General features: G+C 42.7%; 1 protein-coding gene across 6 annotated transcripts; it reads left to right on the forward strand.

Moving 5' to 3' along the window:
• The first annotated feature begins 7,226 nt into the window (after window positions 1-7,226).
• Window positions 7,227-24,835, forward strand: HNRNPD (heterogeneous nuclear ribonucleoprotein D). Of its 6 annotated transcripts, XR_004385410.1 has the most exons (10): window positions 7,227-7,755; window positions 9,416-9,472; window positions 19,302-19,470; window positions 20,011-20,172; window positions 21,207-21,338; window positions 21,788-21,887; window positions 21,999-22,145; window positions 23,238-23,335; window positions 23,638-23,744; window positions 24,512-24,835. XR_004385410.1 is itself a non-coding variant. In XM_032881172.1 (9 exons), exons 1-8 carry the CDS (start codon window positions 7,523-7,525, stop codon window positions 23,303-23,305), a joined length of 1,068 nt encoding a protein of 355 aa, XP_032737063.1. In that variant the 5' UTR covers window positions 7,229-7,522; the 3' UTR covers window positions 23,306-23,335; window positions 24,512-24,679. The 6 variants fall into 6 exon arrangements, 4 of the variants coding, with proteins under 4 accessions (XP_032737157.1, XP_032737063.1, XP_032737227.1 ...); XR_004385450.1 differs by lacking the exon at window positions 21,999-22,145 and having other exon boundaries at window positions 7,229-7,755; XM_032881172.1 differs by lacking the exon at window positions 23,638-23,744 and having other exon boundaries at window positions 7,229-7,755; window positions 24,512-24,679.
• The last annotated feature ends 1,563 nt before the right edge of the window (window positions 24,836-26,398 follow it).

Consider the following 26,398-nt stretch of genomic DNA (forward strand, 5'->3'; position numbering starts at 1 on the left):
TTAAATCTAATGGGATCAGAGTGTCAATTCTGATACCGAAAGTTCTGCACTTCTTGGAAACCATTTCTTTTTTTCTTTTTAAAAGATTTTATTCTTTATTTGACAGAGAGAGAGATCACAAGTAGGCAGAGAAGCAGGCAGAGAGAGAGGAGGAAGCAGGCTCCCCTCCGAGCAGAGAGCCCGATGCGGGGCTCCATCCCCGGACCCTGGGATCATGACCTGAGCCGAAGGCAGAGGCTTTAACCCACTGAGCCCCCCAGGCGCCCTTGGAAACCATTTCTATTACCAATCACTGAATGTAGTGAGGAAAGCGAAGCTCCTGCAAGTATTCTGGGCACGAAGAGATTTAATGTAGGAACGAAGGGTTAGTTGACTGTAGTAGAAGCTGGAGGCGTGAAGGGCTGGGAGCTGCAGGCAAAGGGTTAGAGAACGTTCACTGACGGCCTGAAGCACTGGAGCAGATGAAGCAGCCAGATTCACGGAGAAATACAAGATGCCAGAACTTGGAGAGGACTTGGAGAAGCTGCCATTTATGGCCCCGTCGATCGCACAGAAGTCTGAGAGGTCATTGTGTTTTGCTGCCTTAAGGGCAAAGCCAGGGCTTGTCATGAGATCTGAGCAGCTGGAAACTGCCAGTGTCCTCAGAGAAGAGGAGTCTGTGAAAGCTGCCACAACCTCCTGAGAGCGAAAGCTTCTTTTCTCTGCCTTTCCTGTCTACCCTGAGTACCTCTCTTTGGCCCGCTCTACCGTGGAGCCCAGGTGGCAGGGGATTCTGGGAAACGTTCCTAGCGTCCCTTTTGCAACGCAGACAGTACAAGTGAGTGGTAGCGATGCAATTCAGCATAGGTAGAATACGTGGATCTTGAGAAATAAACCGGCAAGTTAAACCGACTTAAGTGATCAAGGGAATTTACCGAGTCACGTGTAGCGGTAGGGACAGCTCTCCGTGGAAACCGAGCTGGTAGCGGGGAGTGCGTGACCGGAAGCTGGTACCCAGTCTCCCCAGTCCCTTCGTTGCTCTTTTTTTTTTTTTTTAAGATTTTGTTTATTTATTTGACAGTTTGACGGACAGAGATCACAAGTCGGCAGAGAGGCAGGCAGAGAGAGAGGAGGAAGCAGGTTCCCTGCTGAGCAGAGAGCCTGATGCGGGGCTCGATCCCAGGACTCTGGGATCATGACCTGAGCCGAAGACAGAGGCTTTAACCCACTGAGCCACCCAGGCTCCCCCCTTCGTTGCTCTTTGACACCCATCTTTGCAAGCATCTTTTTGTTGCAAAATGGAGGCCAGGGGTTCCCTCGTCTACATATTTGAATGAGCAGTGGGCAGGAGAGTATTTTTTCACTCAAATGTCAAGTCCTTCAAAATTATTGGGTGACTTAGACCCTATGCCCTTTCCAAACCAGTGATGTGACCAAGGGTGATGGGGATGGTGGGTTCATTCTGATTAGTGGACTGGAGAAGGGAAACCGGTTTAGGGAGCTCTAATCCCAAATGCCTACTACGGTAGGACCTGAGCCAGTTAAATGGAATAAACCCCTCCTCCTATGGCCAGAGGGACTTTTGATTCTGTGTCACTACTTTCAAAGTGTGACTTTTGAGGAACGTACTGAGTCTGATCACCTGGAACTCCCAGCCTGGCATAAAGAAGCAATTATTCTCATGCAGCTTGTATGGGATGAGGAGTATAAAAGAACCCAGAGCCTCTGCAACAAAGGAAAAGGCTCCAGATAGTCCCCGAACTAGAGATATGTTCTTAAACTTTTTTTTTTTTGAGGTTTTCAATAGTTCTTAGTTTCAATAGTTCAACCTTAACCTGAATACTTGAATTTTTCTGATTATGTTCTTTTTCAGTAAGTATTTTCTTGAACAGTAACTTGTATAAACTAAGTAGGACAATTATAAAATTAGCAGCTAAATCAACCTTAAAAGTGTGTTGTGAGGCAAAACCTGATAATATTTGGCTTCAGCCTTGGTATTTGGGAAAAAAGAGAGGTCTGGAGTATCCAAGATGCCAGAACTTGGTTCAAGTCAAAATATTTATTTATATTATTTAAAACTGTATTTATCGGGGCACTTGGTGGTCTCAATCAGAAGAGCATGTGACTCTTCATCTCCGGGTTGTGAGTCTGGGCCCCATGTTGGGTGTAGAGATTACGAAAACAATAAACTTAAAAAAATATTGTACTTATTGCAATGCCTGAGGCAGGATTATGCAAGGGCTCTGGACAATACATAACTGCAGCAACTAACCAAAATTTCATCCCAGGGCTGCAGAAAAGGGGAGAAAAGGAAGAAAAAATTGCTGAATTTAATGAAAATGCTGGTCTTGGGGCACCTGGGTGGCTCAGCGGGTTAAGCATCTGCCTTTGGCTCAGGTCATGATCCCAGGGTCCTGGGATCGAGTCCTGCATTGTGCTCCCTGCTCATTGGAGAGCCTGCTTCTTCCTCTGCCTGCCGCTTCCCCTGCCTGTGCTCTCTGTCTCTGACAAACATATAAAATCTTAAAAAATAAAAGCACAATGCTAACTGCAACTTACAAGGCCCTGGGTGACCTTGTTGCTGGATACCTCACAGGTATCACCTATTACACTTTCTCCCCCTCCCTCTATTCAGCTACGCTGGCCTCCATCTTTCATTGAAAGTGTCAAGGACACTCCTATCTGCCTTGTAAATTCTTCCCTGAGCTATGTGGTTTTCTCTATCTCCTTAAGGGTTCTACTCAAAAACTTACCTCCTTGAAGAGTTTTCTCAAACTACTCTATCTCTATCTCACATACCCTAGCACCTTACTCATTATTTTTCTTCCAATCACGATTTATTACATATTTGTCTATTTTTTTTTTTTCCTCTTACTAGAACGTCAGCTCCTTGAGATCAAAGACTTTGCTATTTTGGTTGGTTATATTCCGAGCACGAGAAATGTACCTGTGTTGGGGCACCTGGGTGGCTCAGTGGGTTAAGCCTCTGCCTTTGGCTTGGGTCATGATCTCAGCCCCATATCAGGCTCTCAGCTCAGCAGGGAGCCTGCTTCCCCCTCTCTCTCTGCCTACTTCTGATCTCTCTCTGTCAAATAAATACCTAAGATCTTAAAAAAGAGAAAAAGAAATGTACCCGTGTCCCGTGTTGCATGGTTGAATGTAAATATATTTAACTAGGAATAACAGCACTATTTATGTTCTAAGAAGCATTTAGATGAATCAAGACATTTTGGAAGTAGTTGGTAATTGATTGGGTATGAGGGGTTTGGGAGGGGGTGATACAAAGGACTCCCTGATTCTTGCCAGGAGCATGTGGGTGAGTGGAGATGTCATTTACTGAGAAGAGGAAGACTAGAGAAGTTGATATGCAGGGAAGGTAGAGTTCAGTTTTGGACATCTAGAGGTTGAGATACTCGTGGGATATCCAAGTGGAGACATTACGTAGGCAGTCGGATATATAGGCCTAGAGTGAGATGACTGAATTTCCTTATCGCCGAAATCCTTGAGAAAGGTTTCCTTGGAGTCTAAACGCACCCTACTGACACCACCATGGTTAAGCATGACCCAAGCTCCCATGACAGATTTGCCAAAGTGAAATCTAAAAGTTCCCAGTGGTGGGGACTCTAAGCGAAGGGAGAGCTTTCCGACAACAGGACTGGTTGTAGAGAATGTTCAGTGTGTGCAACTGCTTACTTCCCCTAAGATCACAAACTAATTCAACAAAATGCTTGAATTTCACTGAGGGTGTTCCGCAAGTGGGTAAGTGGCTATTCTACATAGTTGTAGAAGAGGCACTAATATGCGTAACCTGGTTAGGAAATGGGTTCCTCCTGTTTCCTCTGGATAGTATAGTCTCGGTCAGTGAATGGAATGCATGTTCCTCTTCTAAACATGCGAGCACAGGATATGCTTGCCCTGTCTGTAGAGTGTACTTAGGAGATCAAAACTGTGACTTTTATTTGTGTACTTTTATTGTGTACATCTTGTTCTGGGTGAAAGTGATTCCAGTTTAAACTCGTTTGCCCTTTTACAAGGATTCTTTTCCCTGCAGTTCTTGCTTCACAAAGGCAGAATTCAAGGAGGATCCAGTATTTCAGTGCTGTCTCAAATGTGAAGGGAACCTGAAGCAATGGGTCTCTGATGTCATGGACACTGAGAGGAAATAACGCTTTCTTACAATGGTTTGAGCCAGTCTTCAGCGACTTAAACACTACTTTTTTTTTTTTTTTAAAGATTTATTTGAGAGCAAGAGAGAGAAAGTGAGAGAGAGAGAGAAAGAGAGCACAATAATAGGGTGAGGGGAAGAGGGAAAAGCCGCCTCCCCACTGAGCAGGGAGCATGACGTGGGACTCGATCCCAGGACTCCCGGGATCATGACCTGAGCCAAAGGCAGACGCCCTACCCACTGAGCCACCCAAGCGCCCTAAACACTATATTCTCATGAATGTGCGTAATTTTTTTTCTTTTGAAGGAATTTCATGCATCAGCAAGTGGTTTTCACACCTGAGATTAGGTGGGATGGTGGGGAGAAGCCTTTCAAGTCCCTGGAAACACACCTAGTTTGCCTCAGAGGCCCTGAACCTAGCTAGATGAAAATAATGTAGTATTTTGCCATTCAACAATTCGACTAGAAATTACTGTGTGTCTGTTATGTGTGTGTATGTGTGAGGTACAGAGCACACACAGAAGACATTATCTTTGCTCTCAAGGAAATTCATGGTCTAGTACAACTGCACATTTAGAACAACAGAAGTAGGGGGGCACCTGGGTGGCTCAGTCAGTTAAGTGTCTGACTTTGGCTCAGGTCATGATCTTGGGGTCTTGGGATACAGTCACATGTTGGGCTCCCTGCTCAGCAGGGCGTTTGCTTCTCCCTCTTTGCCTCCTCCTGGTTATGCTCCCTCTCTCTCAAATAAATAAATAAGAATCTTAAAAAAGACAAGAATAACAGAAGTAAGCATAAAAGGATATGAGACTGACTGATTAAATCTGCCTCTAGAGTCTGGGAAGGCTTCACAGTAGTAGTAACATGTGACTGGGTTTTAAAAGGATGAACAGAAGTTTACTAGGTAGATGAGGAATGTGAAGGAATTACAGCTGAAATTGAGTGAGTTCTAAGAGCAATGCTGGGTGAATGCAGATTAGGACCACCAGTAAGGAGGATAAAAGTGATACAGCATCACACACGCTCACGTAGCATGTAGTAAAGGTGCTCGCTTTAAAATCATTCCTAGGTTTTTTTGAATTTCCAATATAAACTCCAAGAAGCCCAGAAGCTACTGGGCTACATGTGAATTAAAATGAACCTTTGGGGAAAGCCTATTATTAAAAGCCGGACGTGTCTAAAGCTGTCCAGTTTTTAAACTTTATTTATTTGACAAAGAGAGAGAGCGCACGGGAGAGCACAAGCAGGCAGAGGAGTAGACAGAGAGGGAGAAGCAGGCTCCCCACTGAGCAGGAGGTTTGATGCCGGCTGGATGCCAAGACCCCTAAGATCATGACCTGAGCTAGAGGCAGATGCTTAACCGACCGAGCCACCCAGCCGCCCCTAAAGCGGTCTTAAAAGCAAAATAATGCTCAACTCTCTTGAGAGTGAGAGCGAGAGAGTGCGCAGCGGTCATGGGAGGGGCAGAAGCAGAGCAGGAGGATCCCAGGCAGCCTCCCGGCTGAGCCCAGAGCCTGACGCTGGGTCTCAAGACAGGGAGATGGTGACCCTGACTGGAAACCAAGAGTCCCACACGCAACCGACTGAGCCGCCCGGGCGCCCCAAGGACACTCTCCCGAAGACAAGAGCTACGCAGGAGGCCTCCCGGTGGCCTCTCACTTGAACACTGGCTTGAGCCCAGCACCCACTTCCTCCTGGGCGACCGCTGCGACAGACACACCCGACGTCACAGCACTCCATCCACAGACGGTCTTCGCCCGTGTGAGAGCTCTCCAGACTTTAAGAATCCGCAGAACCTGGAATTCGTGAGTTTTGTTATTGTCCAGCGCAACTTCTGCTTAATAAAAAGTTGGGTATTTTTAATCGTCTTGAGATTTCTGGATAACGTCCAACTAAGACCTCTATTTAATTACATAGTGAAAAACTGTTCATTCCTCGGGATTCTTTGCCGTTTTGCACTCGTCTTTGTCCCCGGGGCGCGGCACTCCGTCCGGGCAGGTCAGGGCCGCCGACCACCGCACCGGGATCTTCGCTTTCTTCCAGAGGCACCGCAGGAGGCCGCCCCTCTCCGCGCCTGCGGAAGCCGGTTTCCAGCCCCGACCTCGGGTGCTTCCCCGGCCCCATGACGGAGCGCACTGCTCCCCGCGCGGAGCTCCTGGCGGTCCTTTCAACCCGAGCCCCACACGCAGGCTCGGGAGCCCGGGATAGGGACTCGCAGCGCCCACACACCCCACAGGCCGCAGGGACCAGGCCGCGAAAAGAAACGAGCCTCCGCGCGACCCCACACCCGTGTCCTCAAAGCACCGCGGGAGGCAGCGGGATCTCCCACGAGTCGGGCCAAACGACCCCCGACCTCCACACTAAGCCCGTTACCTGCCTCTTCTGACGAAGATCTCAGGAGAAAAGCGGGCAAGCGGAACTCGCCCCGGGAGAGCCCTCAGCGGCAGCCGCCTCGGCCCGCCGGCCGGGGTCGCGGAGTGGGCGACGGCACCGGGGACACCTCAATGTCACCCACTCGCGGCGACCCCCGCGGCCGAAGCGGTGGCGGCGGTCCGTGCGCGCGCCCCGCTCGGCGGGCCCGGCGTCTGCGGGCGCCGCGCCGGGGAGAGCCAGGGTCACCCGGCCACCCCCCACCCAGCCTGGGCCCCGCGCGAAGGAAGGATCGGCCGGTGGGCGCCTCGCCTCCCCACCCCCGCCCCCGCCGCCCCGGGCACAGCCGCCTTCTGGGAGCGGAATCCCCCGCCCAGGCCGACGCCGCGCCCCCGCCGGCGGGCGGGCGGCCTCTAGGACGCTGCGGAAGGGCGGGGGGCGAAGCAAGGGCCCCTCTAGCTGCGCATCCCAAACGGCGTTCCTTGTTCTCGATGGTCCCCGCGCGGCCGTCCCCTCGAACGCAATTTCCGGTTCCTTTTAAAGGCCCCAGGCTGCGCGCCGCGGCGCGTGCGGGAAGGTATAAAAGGGAAGAAGAGGGCGGGACCCGGGAGGAAGAGGAAAAAAGCTGGCGGCAGAGGGGGCGGGGAGGCGCAAAGGGCGCGCTCTCGCGTCACGTGACCGGGACGCGCCGTTCTTCCGTCGGCCATTTTAGGTGGTCCGCGGCGGCGCCATTAAAGCGAGGAGGAGGCGAGAGCGGCCGCCGTTGCTGCTTATTCTTTCCCAGTGCAGCTGCGGAGAGCGGGCGAGCGCGCCGCGCGAGTGCGGGAGGCGAGGGGGGCAGGCCAGGGAGAGGCACGGGAGCCCTCGCAGCCGCGCGCGCCTTCTCGGTCCTGTTGTGTGCTTCGCGCGGTGGAGCGGGCGCGCGGCGGCGGCGGGGATTACTTTGCTGCTAGTTTCGGTTCGCGGCGGCGGCGGGTGTCGTCTCGGCGGCGGCGGAGGCAGTAGACGATGTCGGAGGAGCAGTTCGGCGGGGACGGGGCGGCGGCGGCGGCAACGGCGGCGGTAGGCGGCTCGGCGGGCGAGCAGGAGGGAGCCATGGTGGCGGCGGCGCAGGGGGCAGCGGCGGCGGCGGGAAGCGGCGCCGGGACCGGGGGCGGCACCGCGGCCGGAGGCACCGAAGGGGGCACCGCCGAGTCGGAGGGGGCGAAGATCGACGCCAGCAAGAACGAGGAGGACGAAGGGTGAGTAAGGGGCGGCCCGGGAGAGTCAGGCCCGACTAGTGCCCCCTCCCCCTCCCCCGCCATTAGGCCTCGTTCCCGCTCTTGCCCGCCGTCCGGGCGCGCACGCCGTCTCCGTGCTCGGTGGTCCCCGCTCCACGCCGGGCTCCCGGGCGTCCGTTCCCCCCTGCTGGCGCCCCCTCCCCCCGCACACGCGCTTCCACCTTTACCGTCACCATGCTGCCGCCCGGCCCGCCCTGCGCCCGCCCTCGGCGCGGGTCTCCTCCCCCCGGGTTTTCCCGCCCGTCCGGGCCTTTTTTCTCGCTCCGCGGCCTCTGCCGCCCGCTTCCCGCCGCCGTCCCGGCGTAGGGGGAGACGCGGAGGGTCTATGCGGGGACGGCGGGGCTCGTTCCGGGCGCGCGCTCGGGCGTCCCGAGACGGTGCGTCTGTCCGTGAGCGGCAGCTTCGGGGCCCCGCCGGCCGCCGCGCCGCTGCCCCCGCCGCTGCCCCCTCGGCTGCCTCGGCTTCAGGCCGCCCGCGCCCGTGTTCCCGGCCCGCTCGGCGTGTCGCGGCGTCGAACAATGGCTGCGCACTTGGGCCTGCCTCCGCCGCTGGAGCTCGCCGGGTCGGGCCGCTCCCGGGCCTCCCGCGGCTGCCGCTGCTCCGCGGCCTTCACTGAGTTCCCGCCCGCGGCGCTGACGGCGCTGCTCCCCGGCCCGCGGGTCCCCCCGGCCGCGTCCCGGCTCGGGCGCCCCGGCTGTGCACACACCAGGACCTCGCGTCTCACGTGCACTTGCCAGTGCTTCCCCCGCCCCGTGCCCAGGGCCCCGTTTTTGGTCTCTCTTGATTTCTCCTTCCCGCGCTCTCAGCACGCTGGAGGCGGCCCGCCCGCTGCTGCGTAAACGAGCAAGTCCTTCGTTGCGCTAAGGCATGGTTTTGTGTTTTTTTGCAGGTTTTAAAGCGCTGGCTTGTTCCTGCAGTTGGAACAAGTTGTGTGTGCGCCGCATTCGGTCTGTTCGAATGCGGCCTGGGCGCGGGAGCGCAGTCCAGGAGTTACAGGAGGGACTAAATCGGGCTCGGGGTTGGGTTTTCCACTGCCGTGGCTGCGCGTCCTGGTTAGCGCCTCGGTTCCCTTTGTCGGGGGCGCGTGTGCGTGTTTTTATTTCACTATAACAAGAAGAAAGTGTGGAAAATAACAATAAAATGTCACCTTGATCCAGTATTAGAAAACATGACTTTTTTGGGAAAGCACGAGGTGTTTGGGGGGTGGGAAAGAGAGGTCGGAAGGTCAGGTTTAATCTCAGCCCAGGCAGAACTGTCAGGCTGATGATGGTGCTGGTTTGGGGAGAGGGAGGTGGGATGGGAACCTGGATTGACTTGATTTTTAATTATGTACAGTTTAAGAAAGGAGTAAGTTAAATACCTGGAAACTTAAACCTTTTAACATTTTGGTTTTTATTTTCTGAATTCTGTTCTTTGGACAGAGGTACCAAAATGATTAATTGCGTAACTTGCTGGTTGGGGCAGGCTTTAGCCCTGATTTTTCAAATCACAAAGCTGCTACGCTTATGGTTACCTACTGTTGAACTGAAGTGTAAATGAATTAAAGTTTTTTAGCCCTAACAATGTCAAAAACTAAAACTAGAATTTTGATTGGTTGCTGTACCGGTTGTTAATTCCCTAGCCATTCAAACTCCTCCCCACGACACTCTGAAGCAGCGACGGCACAGCGGGAAGAATGGTAAAACTTTTAAATTTTATTTCTGTATTGTAAAGGTTTCAGTAGTCATAACGTGCAGAGGCTGTGTATTGATTAGTTGCCCATTGATCCCCCAGGAAGTTCTAGACATAGTACAGTAGGATATCTTGTGCCTGGGATATAAAACCTTTTTAGGCATCGTGTGTGATCTTTGGGCAAAATTAATGCCATCTCTTGGTTTTTGGTCTGTGGTAATGCATGTAATTGTGGTTTGGTTAATTGAAACAATATAATTAGTGATGCCATAATTTCAAATTTGATTTCTTTTTGTCAAGACAAATATTTTTGTTGGAATTCTGAGTTTAATGCTAAATATGAAGGTTATTTGATATAAAATCTTGTGTGTTTAAAATGTCTTGCATGCCATACCGAAATACTCTGCATATGTGAAAAGTAAAACAATTTTTAAAGTAGTGCTGTGTATATGTATGTGTATGCAAAAATGTTCATCTCCAGCCTGTTTGTAAGTAGAACTTTAGTAACAATTGGATACGTACCATTCAGAGGTGGGCTGATGGGGCTTTTCACTACAGCTCTTAGCAGATTTTTTATTTTCAGTGCCATTTGTTTAGAATGTTGATTACAGTTGGTTGGTTCACATGTCTCTGAAATTGCATGACTTCTCCATGGAAGGATGGTAGATGACTGTTCTTTTTATCCTTCCCCTTCCCCTAAATGTCAGTCTTACTGCTTTTAGGATTAATTGTATTTTGAGCTTTCCAGGAGTTTGTCCACCACCACTGGAATCAAGAGGGCCAATAATTTGTAGAAAGCTGACTTGGCTATACAAACTGCATTCTGTTTTAAGAGCCCAGTGGGGATAACATTTAAATTTTACAAGAGCTTTACTTACTACTGTATTCTTATCCATTGAAATCTGTCCGGTTTTATATTTCAGATAAAGCAGACTGGAAATAGGCAAAAGGGAAAAGTTAAAAGAACACTGGGGTCAGAGTTTGACATATGGAATAAAACCTTTTTGATGAAAATTTACCCATTTAGCACTGTGGTAGTTCATTTCCACTGCCAGCTAATTGTGACAAACTTAGGTTGAATAGTCCCTATACCTGACTTTTTTACTCTATTACCTGTTTCAAATCTTATGTAAGGAGTCATTTTCAGTGATTAGAAAGGGCATAAACTTAGGTTTGAGATCACTGTTACGATGCTTGTAAGAATTATTTTTGCCCTGCTCCCCAATCATGTAAGTTTACAAGTTTTTTGAATGACCTCTTAGGAAAAGTGGATAATTAAGTATTTATAGTTAGTGAACATTTTAGATTCTGCCCTATTTTTATTTTCTGAAAATAGGATTTAACTGAGGTCTGTTTTAAGTTAAGCAAGTTTACATTTAAGAAATGTTTTTAAGGTGGAATATTTGACTTTATAAAATTACTGCTTAATCACCCAGCCTCGTCCTGTTACAGATACTCTTGTTTTTCTTTTTGGTGTGTGCACTTGTCACTCTATCTCTTCCTTTCTCTGACTTCCAGTTCGAGAGATACTGTGCAGCAGTTTCATAATAGCCTCAGGGATGAGAATAAGACTGGCTTTACTGGATACGAAATCATCCAAATTTAATTTCTTAAATGTTTCTGTGTGCATTCTTTTTTACAGTTTTAACTTGAGAATAAAGTTACTACAGTGTGATCCTTAAAATTATTAAAAATGAGTTTGTTGTGTACCCAGAAGTTATTGTTTTTTTTCTGTTGAGTGTAAGAACAGACAGCTATTCTTAGGAGGGTACGTCTGTTAACATCTCTGTGGATGTTTCCACATTTCAGACCTTTGGAATAATTTGTTCATTTCCATAATAAAATGCTTTCCTGAGTTCATCTCATTTTAATTTTCCCAACTTTAATATCCCTGATTTTTACTTGAAAGCAGTTGCCTGGAATTACCCATCTTTGTGTGGGTTCATGTTCTATAGAGGGCTGCAGTTCTTTTAGGGTAGGTAATCTAAAGTTCGTGTGGGGCAAAATACGTGCCGTGTAGCACAGCTACCTGAAGGAGATTTTTTTACATATCAAGATGAGTGGAAAACTCTTAGTACTGTGTTAGCTTTCAGATAGTTTTATGAGGTACGTACATTGATTTGCCTGCATTTGATTGGGTAGGAAGCAAAATACTTCCGTTAAGTTACTAGCCAAAGTACAGTACTTGTCTAATAACAAGGCAGTAGATCTAGACCTATAACCATTAGTGTATAAGCTTGTGTGATTTCTTCCTGTTTGGAATTTTGCGAATTAATATTGCTGTCGGTTGACTGCCCTTTAATTTTTAAGAATGGGGATATACATGTTTTTGTTTTAAATGTTTGAGATTATAATGTATATCCTAGTGCTTTTGGGGCATTCTGAATGTTGCTTTATAAAACAGTTACTTTTAGAGCAGTCTCATCATACCTAATTTACCGGCCTTTAATTCAGTAAAGTTGGGTTTCTGTAAAGTTGAGACCCTGAGTAGATGGTCTGAATTTTAGTGTTCTTTGGAACCTTTAACAAGTTTCTAGCGTTAAAATTGCAGAAATGGATGCTCCCAAGTCTCAAGATGATGAACCGCCACGGGAGGGGAGGAGTAGCTGGTTCTTCTCGCCGCACTTAGGGGAGGTGCTGAATCACCTGACCTCTAGGGTTTGAATTGCAGAAAATCATGGCGGTTTTTTTCAGTGCTGTCTTTTGAGATAAATCTATTTGGCCTTAAGCCTGGATTTTTTTCTCTGAATCATGTGACTTCTATAAACTAAGTATATTTAATATGTATTTTTTTTAAGATTTTATTTATTCATTTGACAGAGATCACAAGTAGGCAGAGAGGCAGGCAGAGAGAGAGGAAGGGAAACAGGCTTCCTGCTGAGCAGAGAGCCCGATGCGGGGCTTGATTCCAGGACCCTGAGATCATGACCTGAGCCAAAGGCAGAGGCTTTAACCCACTGAGCCACCCAGGCGCCCCTTAATGTGTATTTTTAATATTGTCTGGGTATTCTGTCCTCTGTAAGGCTGCTCTAATTTAAGAACATTTTGAATTCTACTGTTGGGATATGTGATGTGTGGCCAACATGGAGGATGGTTAGTTTTAGTCGTGAAGCAATACATGCTATGCTTGAAAGCATTTAAAAAGGAATAGAATAATAACCTCTTTCCTATTCCACTTAAAGCTGTGCACCTCAAGTGTGTGTACAGATTGACAAATGGAGTGAAACATAACTTCTGTTAGTCCAAGATTGATTTGACTTTAGTTCTGCTTCAACGTTTTAGTAGCTAGGGCACTGAATGCTGGATGCTGGAAGCCTGGGATCTGTTTCTGTTACTTCACTTCCAACAGTGTGGTCTCAGGTAATACAACACGTTTGTTACTTGGTTTGCTGATCTGTGTGTTGGAAACAATGCTCACCACGGGAAGATTGACTGCATAGCCTGCTTTCATAGCTTATGTGTGTTTATCCGGTGCCTTAATAGTTGATACTGCCAGTGATTTACTCCTGTGGAGTAAAGGTAAGCATGTTTTAGTTTCTGGAGTATTAAATTGTACATTGGAGCTAGACATTTATGATTATTTGGGGGTGGGGAGGGTCATTGCTGGTAGTGTTTGGCCAGTAATCAGGGTGATAGTTGTTAAGTATTGGGTCATGTCCTGTGAACTCTTGCTTATCTAGACTTGAAACTTGCACACAGTTCAGGACTACTAGGAAATTTTCCCATTCTCTCTTCACTTGTAAGAAAGATTAAAAACCATCAGCAAATATACTCCGAAAGCAACCAGTAAAAGCAATGTCATGGAATCAATCTTTCCATAATCTTTCCTTTTTACTGTTAAAAACATTTGAAAGGATTGCAAGAATCTAAAATTTCATCAAGGAAAGTAAAAATCATTTTCTGGGTTTAGTGTTCATATCTAAATTGATTTCCATTAGAAAACTACAGAATTGTGAGTGTGTAGTAATCTCAGTTAACCAGAACCTTAACCTCTAGGTTAAGGAAACCGCATTCCTTAACCTCCAGGTAGATGGGAGTTTATCTTCTAAAGCTGATTGCCAGTTTCTTTTGGAAGTAAAAATATAGGAAATCATTCCTTCTTGGAATGAAAGGAAAAGGGGGGGAATTTTGGGTTAAACATTTGAAGTTGACTTAAAACCTGTCATCTTATTAGCTGTTATGTTTTCAATCTAATTATCGTTTTTAGTCATTCAGGTTCATTCTAAAGTGTGAAGTAATAATGAGATTTTAATAAGCTAGGCTAAAGGAGTTAGTCTTTTATTGACTTGTTGAAAGTTTGTCAGTTTCCAGAGGTATTTTTTATACAGATTCTAAAATGATTACCCTACTACGTGGTACTATCTAGTTGTAAAAAGTAAGCCCTGTCCCCCGTTATAGGTAGTTACTTAACTTTATACTTTCTGGCAGCTCTTTCTGCCCATAGGTCCTGTCCCTTGTTTTAATAAAACCACATTTTTGTACCCCAAAAAATCCCAATAAATAAGTAAATCAATACTTTTAGGGAAAAATACTGATTTTATTTGTGTTGGTGGGATTTTCCTTGTATTTTGTCATTTTAGGATTTTAAAGGAATAATTTTAATGATAAAATAGCGAAAATTTAAAACGAATTAGTGGTATGCTTGAGTGTTTCTGAAACGTGACAGTGATTGGCTAGCCATGTTATATGTACTTGAAATATATATCATATTGGCATTCTTTTTTTTTTTAAACTGTCAGAACTTGTTATGAAACCACATATGGAAGGTCATGAGTTGTCAGGAAGTGTTTGAAAGTTACAGAACATTATTTTGGCCATATTTCAAAATTGGGAGGGAGGGTAAATGGTGTTTATCATGAAACCTTGAATAATGTATTTCACAGTAGAGCCTTAGAAGTATCTTTAAATAAAATACTATTGACTTTTGTAGTGTTAAATCTAGTGATCTCAATAACACAGAGTAAGTTCTTTGGCATGTGAAAAAACAGGAGTGTTAAACATTTTCATCAGTCAGCACTGCTCCATATGTATTACCTTCTTTTTTTTCCCAAAGATTTTATTTATTTGACAGAGTGAAAGTGAACACAAGTAGAGGGAGAAGCAGGCTCCTGGCCTAGTGGGGAGCCCGATGTGGGGCCTGATCCCTGGACCTTGGGATCATGACCTGGGCCAAAGGTAGACGGTTAACAACTGAGCCATCCGGGTGCCCCTCTGTATTACCTTTTATATTTTGAAATTCCTTACTAAATACTGGCATTTATGTGGAGTACAGACAAGTCACTGAGATGGTTTTTAAACTACATTTTATTGAAGACTTTTTTAGGTGACCTAATTTCTAGTTTGTATTTTTATGTGGGATACTTAGACATTTTGGGTTAAGACTATAGTATTGTAAATAATCTTAGGATCTGTTTTATAGGACTTCATTCTGGCTTTTTCCTTTTAATGTTGATGACGTCATATAGCCCATGCAAATTTTAAAAAGTTTAGGTGCTAGGTAAATGTAAACATTGCTCTGTTAAGTTAGATTTAAATTGTGCTCTGTCCCTTCTAAAGAATTTTTTATTGAGCACTTGGGATATTTCAGACTATGTTCTGTACCTTTAGGTGTATTTGCTCCTTTATTTTTTTATTAATATTTTTTTAAAGTAAGGTCTATGCCCAGTGTGGGGCTTGAACTCAACCCTGACTTCAGGAGTCTCATGCTCTGGACTGAGCCCAGGCACCCCTGTGTTTGCTCATTTAATCCTTACTGAAGATTCATGAAATAGGCTCTTTGTCCTCTCACTTACAAAGTGGAAGCAATCTTGGGTTTTTGTTTTCCTCAGGGTCATACAGTTAGTACTAGGTGGAAGTAGGATTTACACTCAGGTGGTTTGGCTTTACTGCCTCTAAATTTACTTGAGAATGTCCCACTAAACAGTCTAAATTCCTAAAAAACATTGTATAGCATTTGGAAGGTCATTTGCACCGAGTTGTATAATTTTATGCGTATCGCTTAATATGGTGTAGTAACACTACCTGTAAAAGCAAGGAGCTTTCCATGGTTGAGTAGGTGTTCTAAATTGAATACTCTATTGCCTCTGGGGTGCTAAAAAGCTTAGTAGGATTAAGAAGTTAAACTCTTAGTAAAATACTGTAGATGCAGTCCTGTGTTTTCATTAGGGTTGTTGATACAGTTACAACTAAGGATGAAAGTTGAAACTTGTATTGCAGGACTAGGAGCCCATTTTTGTTGCCACTTGAACAAGTCTTGTGACATAGTTTTCACTTGGCTGCCTAGGATTTCTGAAGTTCTGTCTACCTCATTTAAGTATTTGCACATCTCTGCAGGAGTGACAGCAACTTGAAATTCACTTTTGGTATTCAGGGCAGCAGGGATGATCTGGATGGACAATAGTAGGTACCCAGCTTTAAGCAAAATACAGTAATCTAAAAGAAAATGAAGCATATTTTATGCCATCTCATAACTTGAGAGAGAGCATGTCTGAATGCTCGTGTTCTGAGAGGCTAAGATAACCCTATTTATCCAGAATTAAGACAATAGGCCTTTTCTTACTGTACTCTACCGTTATATGTTGGTGTGTCTACTGAATAAAGATTTGATGGATTTAGCATGTTCCATTTAATAAGGATGGAATGATTTGGAACAGTCCGTGTTCATTGTAGTATTTACCTCTCTGCTATCAGTGGTATGGCAGCCTTTCCTGTAAGAGTGGCTAAAGCTGTAGCTGTCTTGGGCTGCCAAAATGGCAATGCGTATGTCTATCTCAAAGAGCCAGTTAGGCTCTTGCTCAGAGGCTGTTTTACTCTTCTTTACACAGAATTTGCCCAAGTTCAAGTGCTGGCTACCCGCCCTACAGAACGGAAGGGGTGGGGTGGATTTAACAGCAACTGGTGATTAACCTGGCAAAAATGAAAAATAAAACTTGTTAAAATAACTAAGAAATGAGATGCACTTAGTGTATTAATAGTTCTCTCATTTCAGAAGAGCCTTTGGGCATGCTTCAGTAGCTTAATATTAATTAGTGGTGACTGACCCATACAGTGTTTAAGTCATGATTCCTGTATTTATGAAGGCAGAAGTGTGATGTGCTGTAGAAAAAAACTTCCCAAATAATTGAAGGTTAAAAGACAACTGGGAGAGATTGGAAGACAGGTAGTGTTTTTTAAACATGGTGGAATGTTTGGCTCACTCTAAAGGAGCTGGATAGCTGAAGTTTTACTATGTGTTTTGGTCTAGTTTTTTGAGAAATAGTAATCATTCTGTGGAACATGTATAAATTATAGTTGACCCAAAGTTTTTAGTATTTTCTCTAAAGGGGATTGATTTTTAGGAAAAGCCGCATCTTCAGTGACCTTTTAGCTTTAAGGTGGTAGGCACGTGTAACCACTTTTGTACTAATGATTGTATTAAAGGTGGGAAGTTTCTTAGAGTTCTTTATTGGGCCAGTTGATGCTTATCCAGTGTGTAAGAAAACTGACTTCCTAAGCTGTGAAAAACGTTTGGGGCTTGTGAATAATAATAGGACATGCCTCAGTCATGGGTTATAATTTATTTCTTTGTAATTATTTTGTTTTTTCAATAATTTTAAATCAAGGACACTTAACCCAGTATAAACTTTGCCTTGGTTAAATAAAATTGAAACGAATTCTGTTTTAATATCTGAGGACTGATCAGGCAGAATATTCTTGCCTCTCAACTAGCTTTTTTACTTATTTATTTTATTTTATTTTTTTAAGATTTTATTTATTTATTTGATAGAGATCACAAGTAGGCAGGGAAGCAGGCAGAAGAGAGGAGGAAGCAGGGTCTCCGCTGAGCAGAGAGCCGAACGTGGGGCTCGTTCCCAGGACCCTGGGATCCTGACCTGAGCCGAAGGTAGAGGTTTTAATCCACTGAGCCACCCAGGTGCCCCTAGCTTTTTTTTTTTTTTTTTTTTTTTTTTTTGGAAACAAGGCTTTTGTTACTATATTGTCTTCAGACTGAAGTAATTTCAAACTCTTAAACTAGTGGTAGAAAAGTTTTGTAATCCCAGAAGGTGGTAATTTCAGTTTAAACTTAATTGAAATTGTTTCTGTTTAAAATTGCTGTGGATACCTGAGTAAGGGATTATTGCTTTATAGTTTGTTCCTTCTCATCTTTAAAAATACAGCAGTGTCCTTACCGTGGAAGGGTAAATGTTGCTAATCAACTTTCATCTATGAAGGAAGTGCTGTGGATCTTTAGGTTATAAAAGTAAAGTGTTTTTAAGGTGTATATTTAAGTGACAAGGATTGGATTTCAGAAGGTGCACTATTTGAATGAAAGAATATATAATTGAGAATAAGTTTTTTCCATGAAATTGGCAATAAACATTAAAAACTACCTATACAACTTTATGAGTGTTTTTAAGTTCATTTGATAAAGTAAAAAAAGGGGTTAATAAGGGTTACTTCAAGCTTGGAGGTTTTATTAGAGTAAAGTTAAGCATATAAATAACCCAGCTTTAACATTACAATACATGTACTAATTGAAAACTTAACCTGAAATGGGAAGCACACTATATACTGAAAGTAAGACGACCTTTGGTTTGTAAATTAATTTTGTTGTTAGAACTAAAAGCAAGTCTGTGGCAAAATAGTAAGATCAGTAACACCTCAGTTAATCTGGCATCTTTAGGGGAGAAGCAGAACAAGATCTCATTCTAGGGACACAGTTGGCCTCTTGTTGGAAGAATTGGGTGAGTGGTGATACCCTAGAAGCCCACAAGATGGAGGTGTTTCCTGCTTTAGTTTCTATCTGGAGCTGAAAGTTAGTGCCATATCCCTGTTCCTACCCCACTTACAAAGATGAGAAATCATTAAGCAAGTGTGATTTTATTCCTGTAAAATCGTTAGCCTTTACATAACAAATTCTGACAGTTTACCCTTAAAATGAAAATCTCCAGTCCTGTCTCTTTAAAGGGTAGGAGGTGTGTGTAAGCTCTTGGGGCAGGATGGGGATGGCTCTGGGGGCAGATGTAGAAGCAATCAGAGAGCTGCCAGGTCTGAGCACGATAACATTTTGCTGTGAGAAAAATAATACTTCACCTGAGGGGTGTTGGGGTTTTTTTGTTGTTGTTTTTTTTGTGTTTTTTTGGAGTATATATATTTAGTCTTAAAGTGTTCTGGTGGTTTCCACTTAACCACCTGTCACTTTTAGTATCTTCAAGGCTTAAATATTTTATTGCTGGTTAACTGAGGTTCTACTGTGAATAAATCATATAAGTCAGTTCACGGGTTGTGCTTCAGTGGGTGATTTTTGTTCACTAAATTGTTTATATTGTCTTAGCACATCAAAAAACTTCGCTTACAACTTAATTGTGAGACTTAGAATTTTCCATTTTATGTGCTAAGAGTTTTGTTAACGAAGAGAACCATTAAATAGGAAGCTTCAGCTTAGACCTACCGGTTGCTGTGATCAGTGGACTGTATAGTCCTTTCACAAGTTTAATGAAGATGGGGAACCGAAATTTGAAGCTAAAATTCTGTGTTTCGCTGTTAACCAATATTTAACTTGTAAGTTAAGACTTAAACGTGTAGTATTTTTACTTTAGGGTTACAAATATCTTTTTGGCAAGTCAAAAAGAATTTGCTGCTCCCTCACTTCCAAATTAAACGCAGATGCAGCAGTAATAAGCAAAACTTGACAAAACTGGAATGGGGTGTTCTTGGTACGCGGTGACATAGGGAGAGTGACATTCATCTGCCCAGTAAACTGGTGCAGTCTGGAAAAGGTATTGTTGTTATGGATACTTAAGGCAAAGTCTGTTGATTTGTTTTTAGCATTTTAATATTACTTTTTGTCTTTACAGGAAAATGTTTATAGGAGGCCTTAGCTGGGACACTACAAAGAAAGATCTGAAGGACTACTTCTCCAAATTTGGTGAAGTTGTAGACTGCACTCTGAAGTTAGATCCTATCACAGGGCGATCAAGGGGTTTTGGCTTTGTGCTATTTAAAGAGTCGGAGAGTGTAGATAAGGTAGTGTGTTACGTGTTCTGATTAGTTAATAATACAAGATGTGGATAGTGTGATAACACTTAATTTGCCTGTTCATAATTTCCCCTTTTGCAGTATATGAAGGAAGAGCTATATATAGTTCTTAACCAGTACATTTTATGAAGAGTACTCTTTGTTTACTGAATACCTTCTATATGCCAGGCTGTACTTGAAAAAAAAAATTAACTTTAAAAATACTGAGACTTAAAAACACCTGTTTAAAAGGACAGTCTGTGACAAGTTCACAGAAGTACAGATTTTGGAATTTCTTGGCAGTTGAAGGTGAGATGGTTTTCTAGTAATTGATTAGATTTGTCTCTCCCCTCCTCCCCATCCTTATTGACACTTAGGTTTGAACACTGTTCTGTATTAGCTGATATCACATCACCACAATTTGACAGTTCAGTTATGAGCAAGTCAGCGTATACCTGGCATTAGCTAGATTTATAATTATTAAGTAAGTTAACAATCTGAACTTCAATTAAGATACATACTTAAAATGAAAAACTTCAATTTCCTTAGGTCATGGATCAGAAAGAACATAAATTGAATGGGAAGGTGATTGATCCTAAAAGGGCCAAAGCCATGAAAACAAAAGAGCCTGTTAAAAAAATTTTTGTTGGTGGCCTTTCTCCAGATACACCTGAAGAGAAAATAAGGGAGTACTTTGGTGGTTTTGGTGAGGTATGTGATAATGTTTTGACCCAGTTTTTGTCAAAATTAGTGTGAATATAATTGTCACATTTTCAAAATTGTTATGAGGTTTGGACTAATTTGTGATTTGTTTTGGAAGAAGGATATTGTAAATCATTGGCAGATCTTCTGAGATTTGATGGTTGCATTTTTCTCATTTATTGAAGGTACAGGGTACACAAAGATGGACATTCTTACCTTGAGGAATTTACCAGATTAGTAGAAGAAATAAAAATAAAACATGAGGAAACCCACATTGGGTTACCTGAGATATAGAAGGAAATCATTCAGTTGAGAATGAATGGAGAGGAATGAATTAAGAATAGGACGTAGGGCCTTCTCCATTTACAAAAAAGTGTATGTGCAAATTTTATGAGTCTAATTATAGACTTAGTGAAACCAAAGTTTGTTCCTTCTGTGAATGAGTGATTTAAAGCTGAGAAATTGTGGCTTTGCATGCCAGGTACCGTCTGTAAACATCTTTCGCTTGATCTAAGCAGAGCATGTTGTGTTGTTTGTATTTAGGTTGGGATGTTTCCCACACGGATCTGGACATGTAGCTTTTCCTTAGATCCCTGCAGGAGCGGGCAGCCTTGGAGCCGCCTGCTTGCGCGGCTGTAGCCGTCTGAGCTGACAGTAGCAGCCTCCACCTCTGCTTCGCACGTGCGCGCCACTTCTCAGTGGTCCTCACCACTCCCATTTTTTCCCCCAAATGCAGTCATCTTTATCCTGTTTTTCTTAAAATTCTTGCCTTCTGTTCTTGGTCGGCATTTGAGTTTGTGACCCTTGAATTAACAAATGTCAGTACCCTGTGAAGCTTGTTTTTATAAATAGGTTTGAAGACTTTTTAGGTGCATTGGATATTCTAATTTGAAGAATTTTCTCAAAAGATGAGAATAAGTGGGGGAGAGAGAGCAGAATAGAATTTAGGGGCCACATGTTTTCTTTGGGTGTTTTTCCTACTAGTGCTTTTATTGTCAGTTACATGCAAACTAAGATATTAAAACTTATTTTTTTGATACCAGGTGGAATCCATAGAGCTCCCTATGGACAACAAGACCAATAAGAGGCGTGGATTCTGCTTTATTACCTTTAAGGAAGAGGAACCAGTGAAGAAGATAATGGAAAAGAAATACCACAATGTTGGTCTTAGTAAAGTAAGTTAAGCATCAGTTTATTTATAGAGAAAAAACTAGTTTCTGTAGAGAGTTTCATCATCTAGCTTGCTGTAAAGGCTGTAGTTTTCATGCTTGTGCTTTAAGACCTCTCATTGGCTTCTTATTTATCAAAGGCATTGATTACCAGTTTGGGTTTTTACTGGGGAGCAGGAGGAGAACTGTGTATTGAAGTGAACTTTTGTCTAGGCTTTATCAAAAGATAGGGTTGGAGTGCCTGATGAGTAGAAGGTAGCAGCCTATGTTAAAGAACTTCCTGGACAGCATTAGAGATTATTTCTTTAAGTACTGAGGATCGATTTAGTTGATGAACTGACTCTAAGGAAAGTATCATATTAGTCAACTGTATTTTAGACAGTATTCGCTATTGTGCTTATTACAAATTTTGATGTGCTTTGGGTGCATGTAATAACGTAATTTTTCTCTTGCAGTGTGAAATCAAAGTAGCCATGTCAAAGGAGCAGTACCAGCAGCAGCAGCAGTGGGGCTCGAGAGGGGGATTTGCAGGAAGAGCTCGTGGAAGAGGTGGTGGTAAGCTAGAGCTAAGTTTACTCTATCTTAAGCTTTTCTGCTTTTTAATTATCCTGAAGTAAAGATCTTTGCTGATCTTCTGACTTTAGTGAACCTATTAATGTGCTGCAGGCCCCAGTCAAAACTGGAACCAGGGATATAGTAACTATTGGAATCAAGGCTATGGCAACTATGGATATAACAGCCAAGGTTACGGTGGTTATGGAGGATATGACTACACTGGTTACAACAACTACTATGGATATGGTGATTATAGCAGTAAGTACTATACTTTTTATATTAACTGCTATTTGACATTTATTTTGTACAAATTTGGATAGGTAGAAAGGTTAGTGTAGCTTTGCCAAGTGCAAACTGCCTCCGGTTTCAAATTCCTGGAAACTTGAAACTGCAGCCGTTTTACTGCTAGGTTCCTCCCAGCCTGTCTACCACATGCACGCTAATAAGGGCAGGGTGTATGTGTGCTGCTTCTGGGCTTTTATTTTTCTTGCATTTAAAAACTTAGGCCAGGTCTTGTGAGCTCAAGGTATTCTAAATGTCAGTTCTTAGACCAACCAATAGTCTTGGCTTGGTGCATCTAATTCTATCAAATGAAGTGATATCACATGTTGCCAGTTAAAAGAAATCGTATCCTCATCTTAAGATTACAAGATAGAATTTCTTAATAAACAGTTGTTGAGCTTGATAAAGCAAAGAAAACCTTGAAATTCAGGCATGGAAAAGTTCTGACTTCATTGTGCAACTAGATATGTTGCTCCCTTAATCTGTGGTGATTTCGCTTTTCAGGGAAAGGGCTCTGCTAGAAGCAATCTCAGATTCTTTTGGAGTAGAAAGAGTAGTTGCATTGATTGGATTGTTTTAAGTGGTGATTTTTTTCCTTCCTTGGTTAGACCAGTTCTTGGAATTAGATTCTTTTTCTTAGGCGACTAGGCCTGCTGCACAATAATAGGCTAACTAAAGTCAGAAGAAGGTCAGCAAAGATGGCTTGGGTGAGATTGGAGCCCTTTGCTTAGAAGGGCAAAGAAGCATTGATTGTGGTCGACAAAATCTCTTGTTCTCAATTTTAAGATGGTTTTACCTGGTGTTTGTGAGAGGGTCAGCTGTCTGCTTTGAGACTGGAAACCTTTAAACTGGAAGGGTCAAGGAATTATCTCCCATCTTATATAAGCAATTAAGTGACCAGCTCCTCTTGAATGCCTGTCCTTGTAGGCATTCAGTTCATGTTTGCTGAATGAATTTTTCACATGGGGAGGATAATGTTAACTTTTTGAGGTTATTTAAAGTTAGGCAGTGTTCTGTCATGAGTGTGTAACCACTACAGATCTGGTTCTAACACTTTTTTTATTTTAGACCAGCAGAGTGGTTATGGGAAAGTATCCAGGCGAGGTGGTCATCAAAATAGCTACAAACCATACTAAATTATTCCATTTGCAACTTATCCCCAACAGGTATGTTCTAAAAATAGTTTTATTATCATTTCAAAATAGTTTATGTAATTTATATTGTACATAAAATAATGTTTATTATTTTAGAGTTTTCACAGCACCCAGAAGTGCTTATCATATTATAACATAGTGACTTTTCAAGATATGTAACACAGGTGCTTTTAAGCTTTTTGCCTTTTTGTCCTATTATTAACAAGTCAGTAAAGTTAACAGGTAAAGTACTGCTAATGGGTACAAATTAAGGAATTGCAGCAAAACAATATTGCCTACTAACTCTGACATTATACCTTGTTTGTACCCGCCAGCGGGAACTTCATTGCAGGCCCTGTGTCGCGCTGACTTCACGATTCTCACAGGCCCGCTCAATGCGGACAGGGTACGAGATGCTCACGCTCTCGAATGCCGCCGTTTGGTATGGTCTCTTCCAACCTCCTGTATCAGCATTATAAAATAAAGTGGATACTTCAAGCTTTGCCTTCACTTATTTCTTTGCTTTTTAAAAACTATTTGTAATGTAATTTTAATGCGTTTTTTACAGGCCCAGTAATGGTTAAATACGTCAGCTTACTGAATAATTTTAACTATTTATTCTTCTAAGGATACAGCTTGTCTCTGGATTTTCCAGTCTTAATTTTATATTTTATTAATCTATTTTAATGCTTGCTTTTCCCATTTATAGACGTTGTAGCAGTAATTGCAAGAAGTTCTTGAGCTGAATTCCTGTTGTGACAACTTCCTATATATCTATAATTATTTATAATAGATAACTTTTTCTTTTAGTTGTATATAACTTTTCCATAACTTGTGATGGACAAGAGATATGCTGATCCAATAAATAAGTTTAAATATTAGATGCTCTTGGGTCAAAATATCCTTTTACCAAATTGACTGACCTTTTTTGAGTTCTTTGGGTAAATACTTTTTGAAAAGCTTTTTGTAATTTTAAAGAATACTTACTGAAAGCATATCACATCTTAAACCAGTGGTGCACATGTGGATTTACAGCTCATGGACTCTACTGTTCAGCTTTAATTTATAAAACATACCACACATTTTAATGTTATACAGTATTTACATATAGTGGGACATAGGGGTATTTGAGTTTTATGTATATTTTTGGTATGTGTGGTAGCCTACCCAGAATGACTTCTTTTTCTTCTTCTTTTTCTTTGTCTCCAGGTGGTGAAGCAGTATTTTCCAATTTGAAGATTCATTTGAAGGTGGCTCCTGCCACCTGCTAATAGCAGTTCAGACTAAATTTTTTGTATCAAGTCCCCGAATGGAAGTATGACGTTGGGTCCCTCTGAAGTTTAATTCTGAGTTCTCATTAAAAGAAATTTGCTTTCATTGTTTTATTTCTTAATTGCTATGCTTCAGAATCAATTTGTGTTTTATGCCCCCCCCCAGTATTGTAGAGCAAGTCTTGTGTTAAAAGCCCAGTGTGACAGTGTCATGATGTAGTAGTGTCTTACTGGTTTTTTAATAAATCCTTTTGTATAAAAATGTATTGGCTCTTTTATCATCAGAATAGGAAAATTTGACAAATACAAAAAATTGTCATGGAGTCACCTTAGTAGAAACAAATTTGGGAAATCGTGAACCTTGTAGAAATAGAGGGCATGGTTAAGATTGCAGTGGAATTTTAAATGTTTCTAGTAGTCTGATTTTTGCCACAATGTGACCTCCCTGTCCAAATTGGAAATTGACTTAATGTAGTTAATTTGTTTGTTGAATGTTCTAATACTACTTCCTTATGTAGCTGTTAAGATTTCTATGAATACTTTCCCAAATGCCCAGTTTTTGCTTCATATGTATTAAGCTTTTAGAACAAATCTAGATAAATGTGCAAGAACTCTTCTGCACAGTTGATGCTTTACGCTTCCATGAAATAAGGACTGAGGAAATCTGTTAATCATAATAGAAATGCAGGTAGTTGAGAGATGTTTTTAGGGATGTGGTGGATCCATGGATCCTCAAGTGTTGAGGGAGGATTAAAGAAATGCATTCTTTGTCTGTTTGTGTGCTCATTTGTTTGAATGATTTTATTTCCATATTTTGAAGTCTTAGTTTTTGGTTAGGGCCTTAAAATATCTCAGACTGGTATTTGAAGACATTGTTAGCCGTTCTGAGTCATTTTAAGAAAGTGTAACTGGGAGTCTGATGGATTTAGGATTACGGCAGAAGAGTTCTTCTGTTTCTTATCATTTATTTTATTTGGTAAATGTAAAAATTGGTAAGCTTTGAGTTGGATTTGGTATCTGTTACTGGCATTTAGGAAATTGATTCATCAGTTTGGAAAAATCTCTTCAAATTATGACTCAAGAGAATAAATGTTCTACCCTAGTGGTAATTTAAGACTCTGTCTAGCCAGCTAAGTCAAGCCAGACTGCTAAGAAAAATTAGCTAGAAAAAAACACTATAAATGAGAAATGATCTAAATTCTGTAAATAGTAGAGGGAAGTGATTTTTATAATAAGTACTGGTTTCCTTTGTGGAGTTGAATTGTTTGTTAAGAATAGACCTCCCCAGTAGGCAGACATCTTAACAAAAATGAGTGCTACTAAAGTAAGTTAAACTTTCACAGTAAATTGGGGGCCAGCAGCGTGTTCCTGTGACCGTACTGCACACAGCTTTGCTTGCTTCTGTGTTGTGTCTGGCTGCTCTGCACCCTGCAGTAGTGTTTGAGTACAACCGTGAAAGGCCAAGACATGCAGTCTCTGACCCTTTACAGAAAAGGTCCCGAGGCCGCTGATGTAAGTCAGAGAATTTGTGTTGGGATGGTTAAGCAGCATTGTTCTTATTTTCTGTAAGTAGTCCACATCAAAACTTTTTTTAAAAAGGAGTTAAAACTGGTTAAAGAAATGAGGTTTGCCTACATTGTCTAACACAAAGCTCTCTGATTTTGATTCTCTGTTGTAATGTTGAAATGCCACTCTGGCCCATGATTTGGTAGATGTAATTAGAAAACAAGACTATCGTGTACTCCGCTTTAATTCTTTGCCCCTAGTAATTTAATATTTTGAGTTTGGGATGATTCATTCCCACTTCTGAGTTGCACGATTAAGG

The sequence above is a fragment of the Lontra canadensis genome, unplaced genomic scaffold (assembly GCF_010015895.1).
Source record: "Lontra canadensis isolate GAN:19392208 unplaced genomic scaffold, GSC_riverotter_1.0 scaffold1, whole genome shotgun sequence".
Lineage (NCBI taxonomy): Eukaryota > Metazoa > Chordata > Mammalia > Carnivora > Mustelidae > Lontra > Lontra canadensis.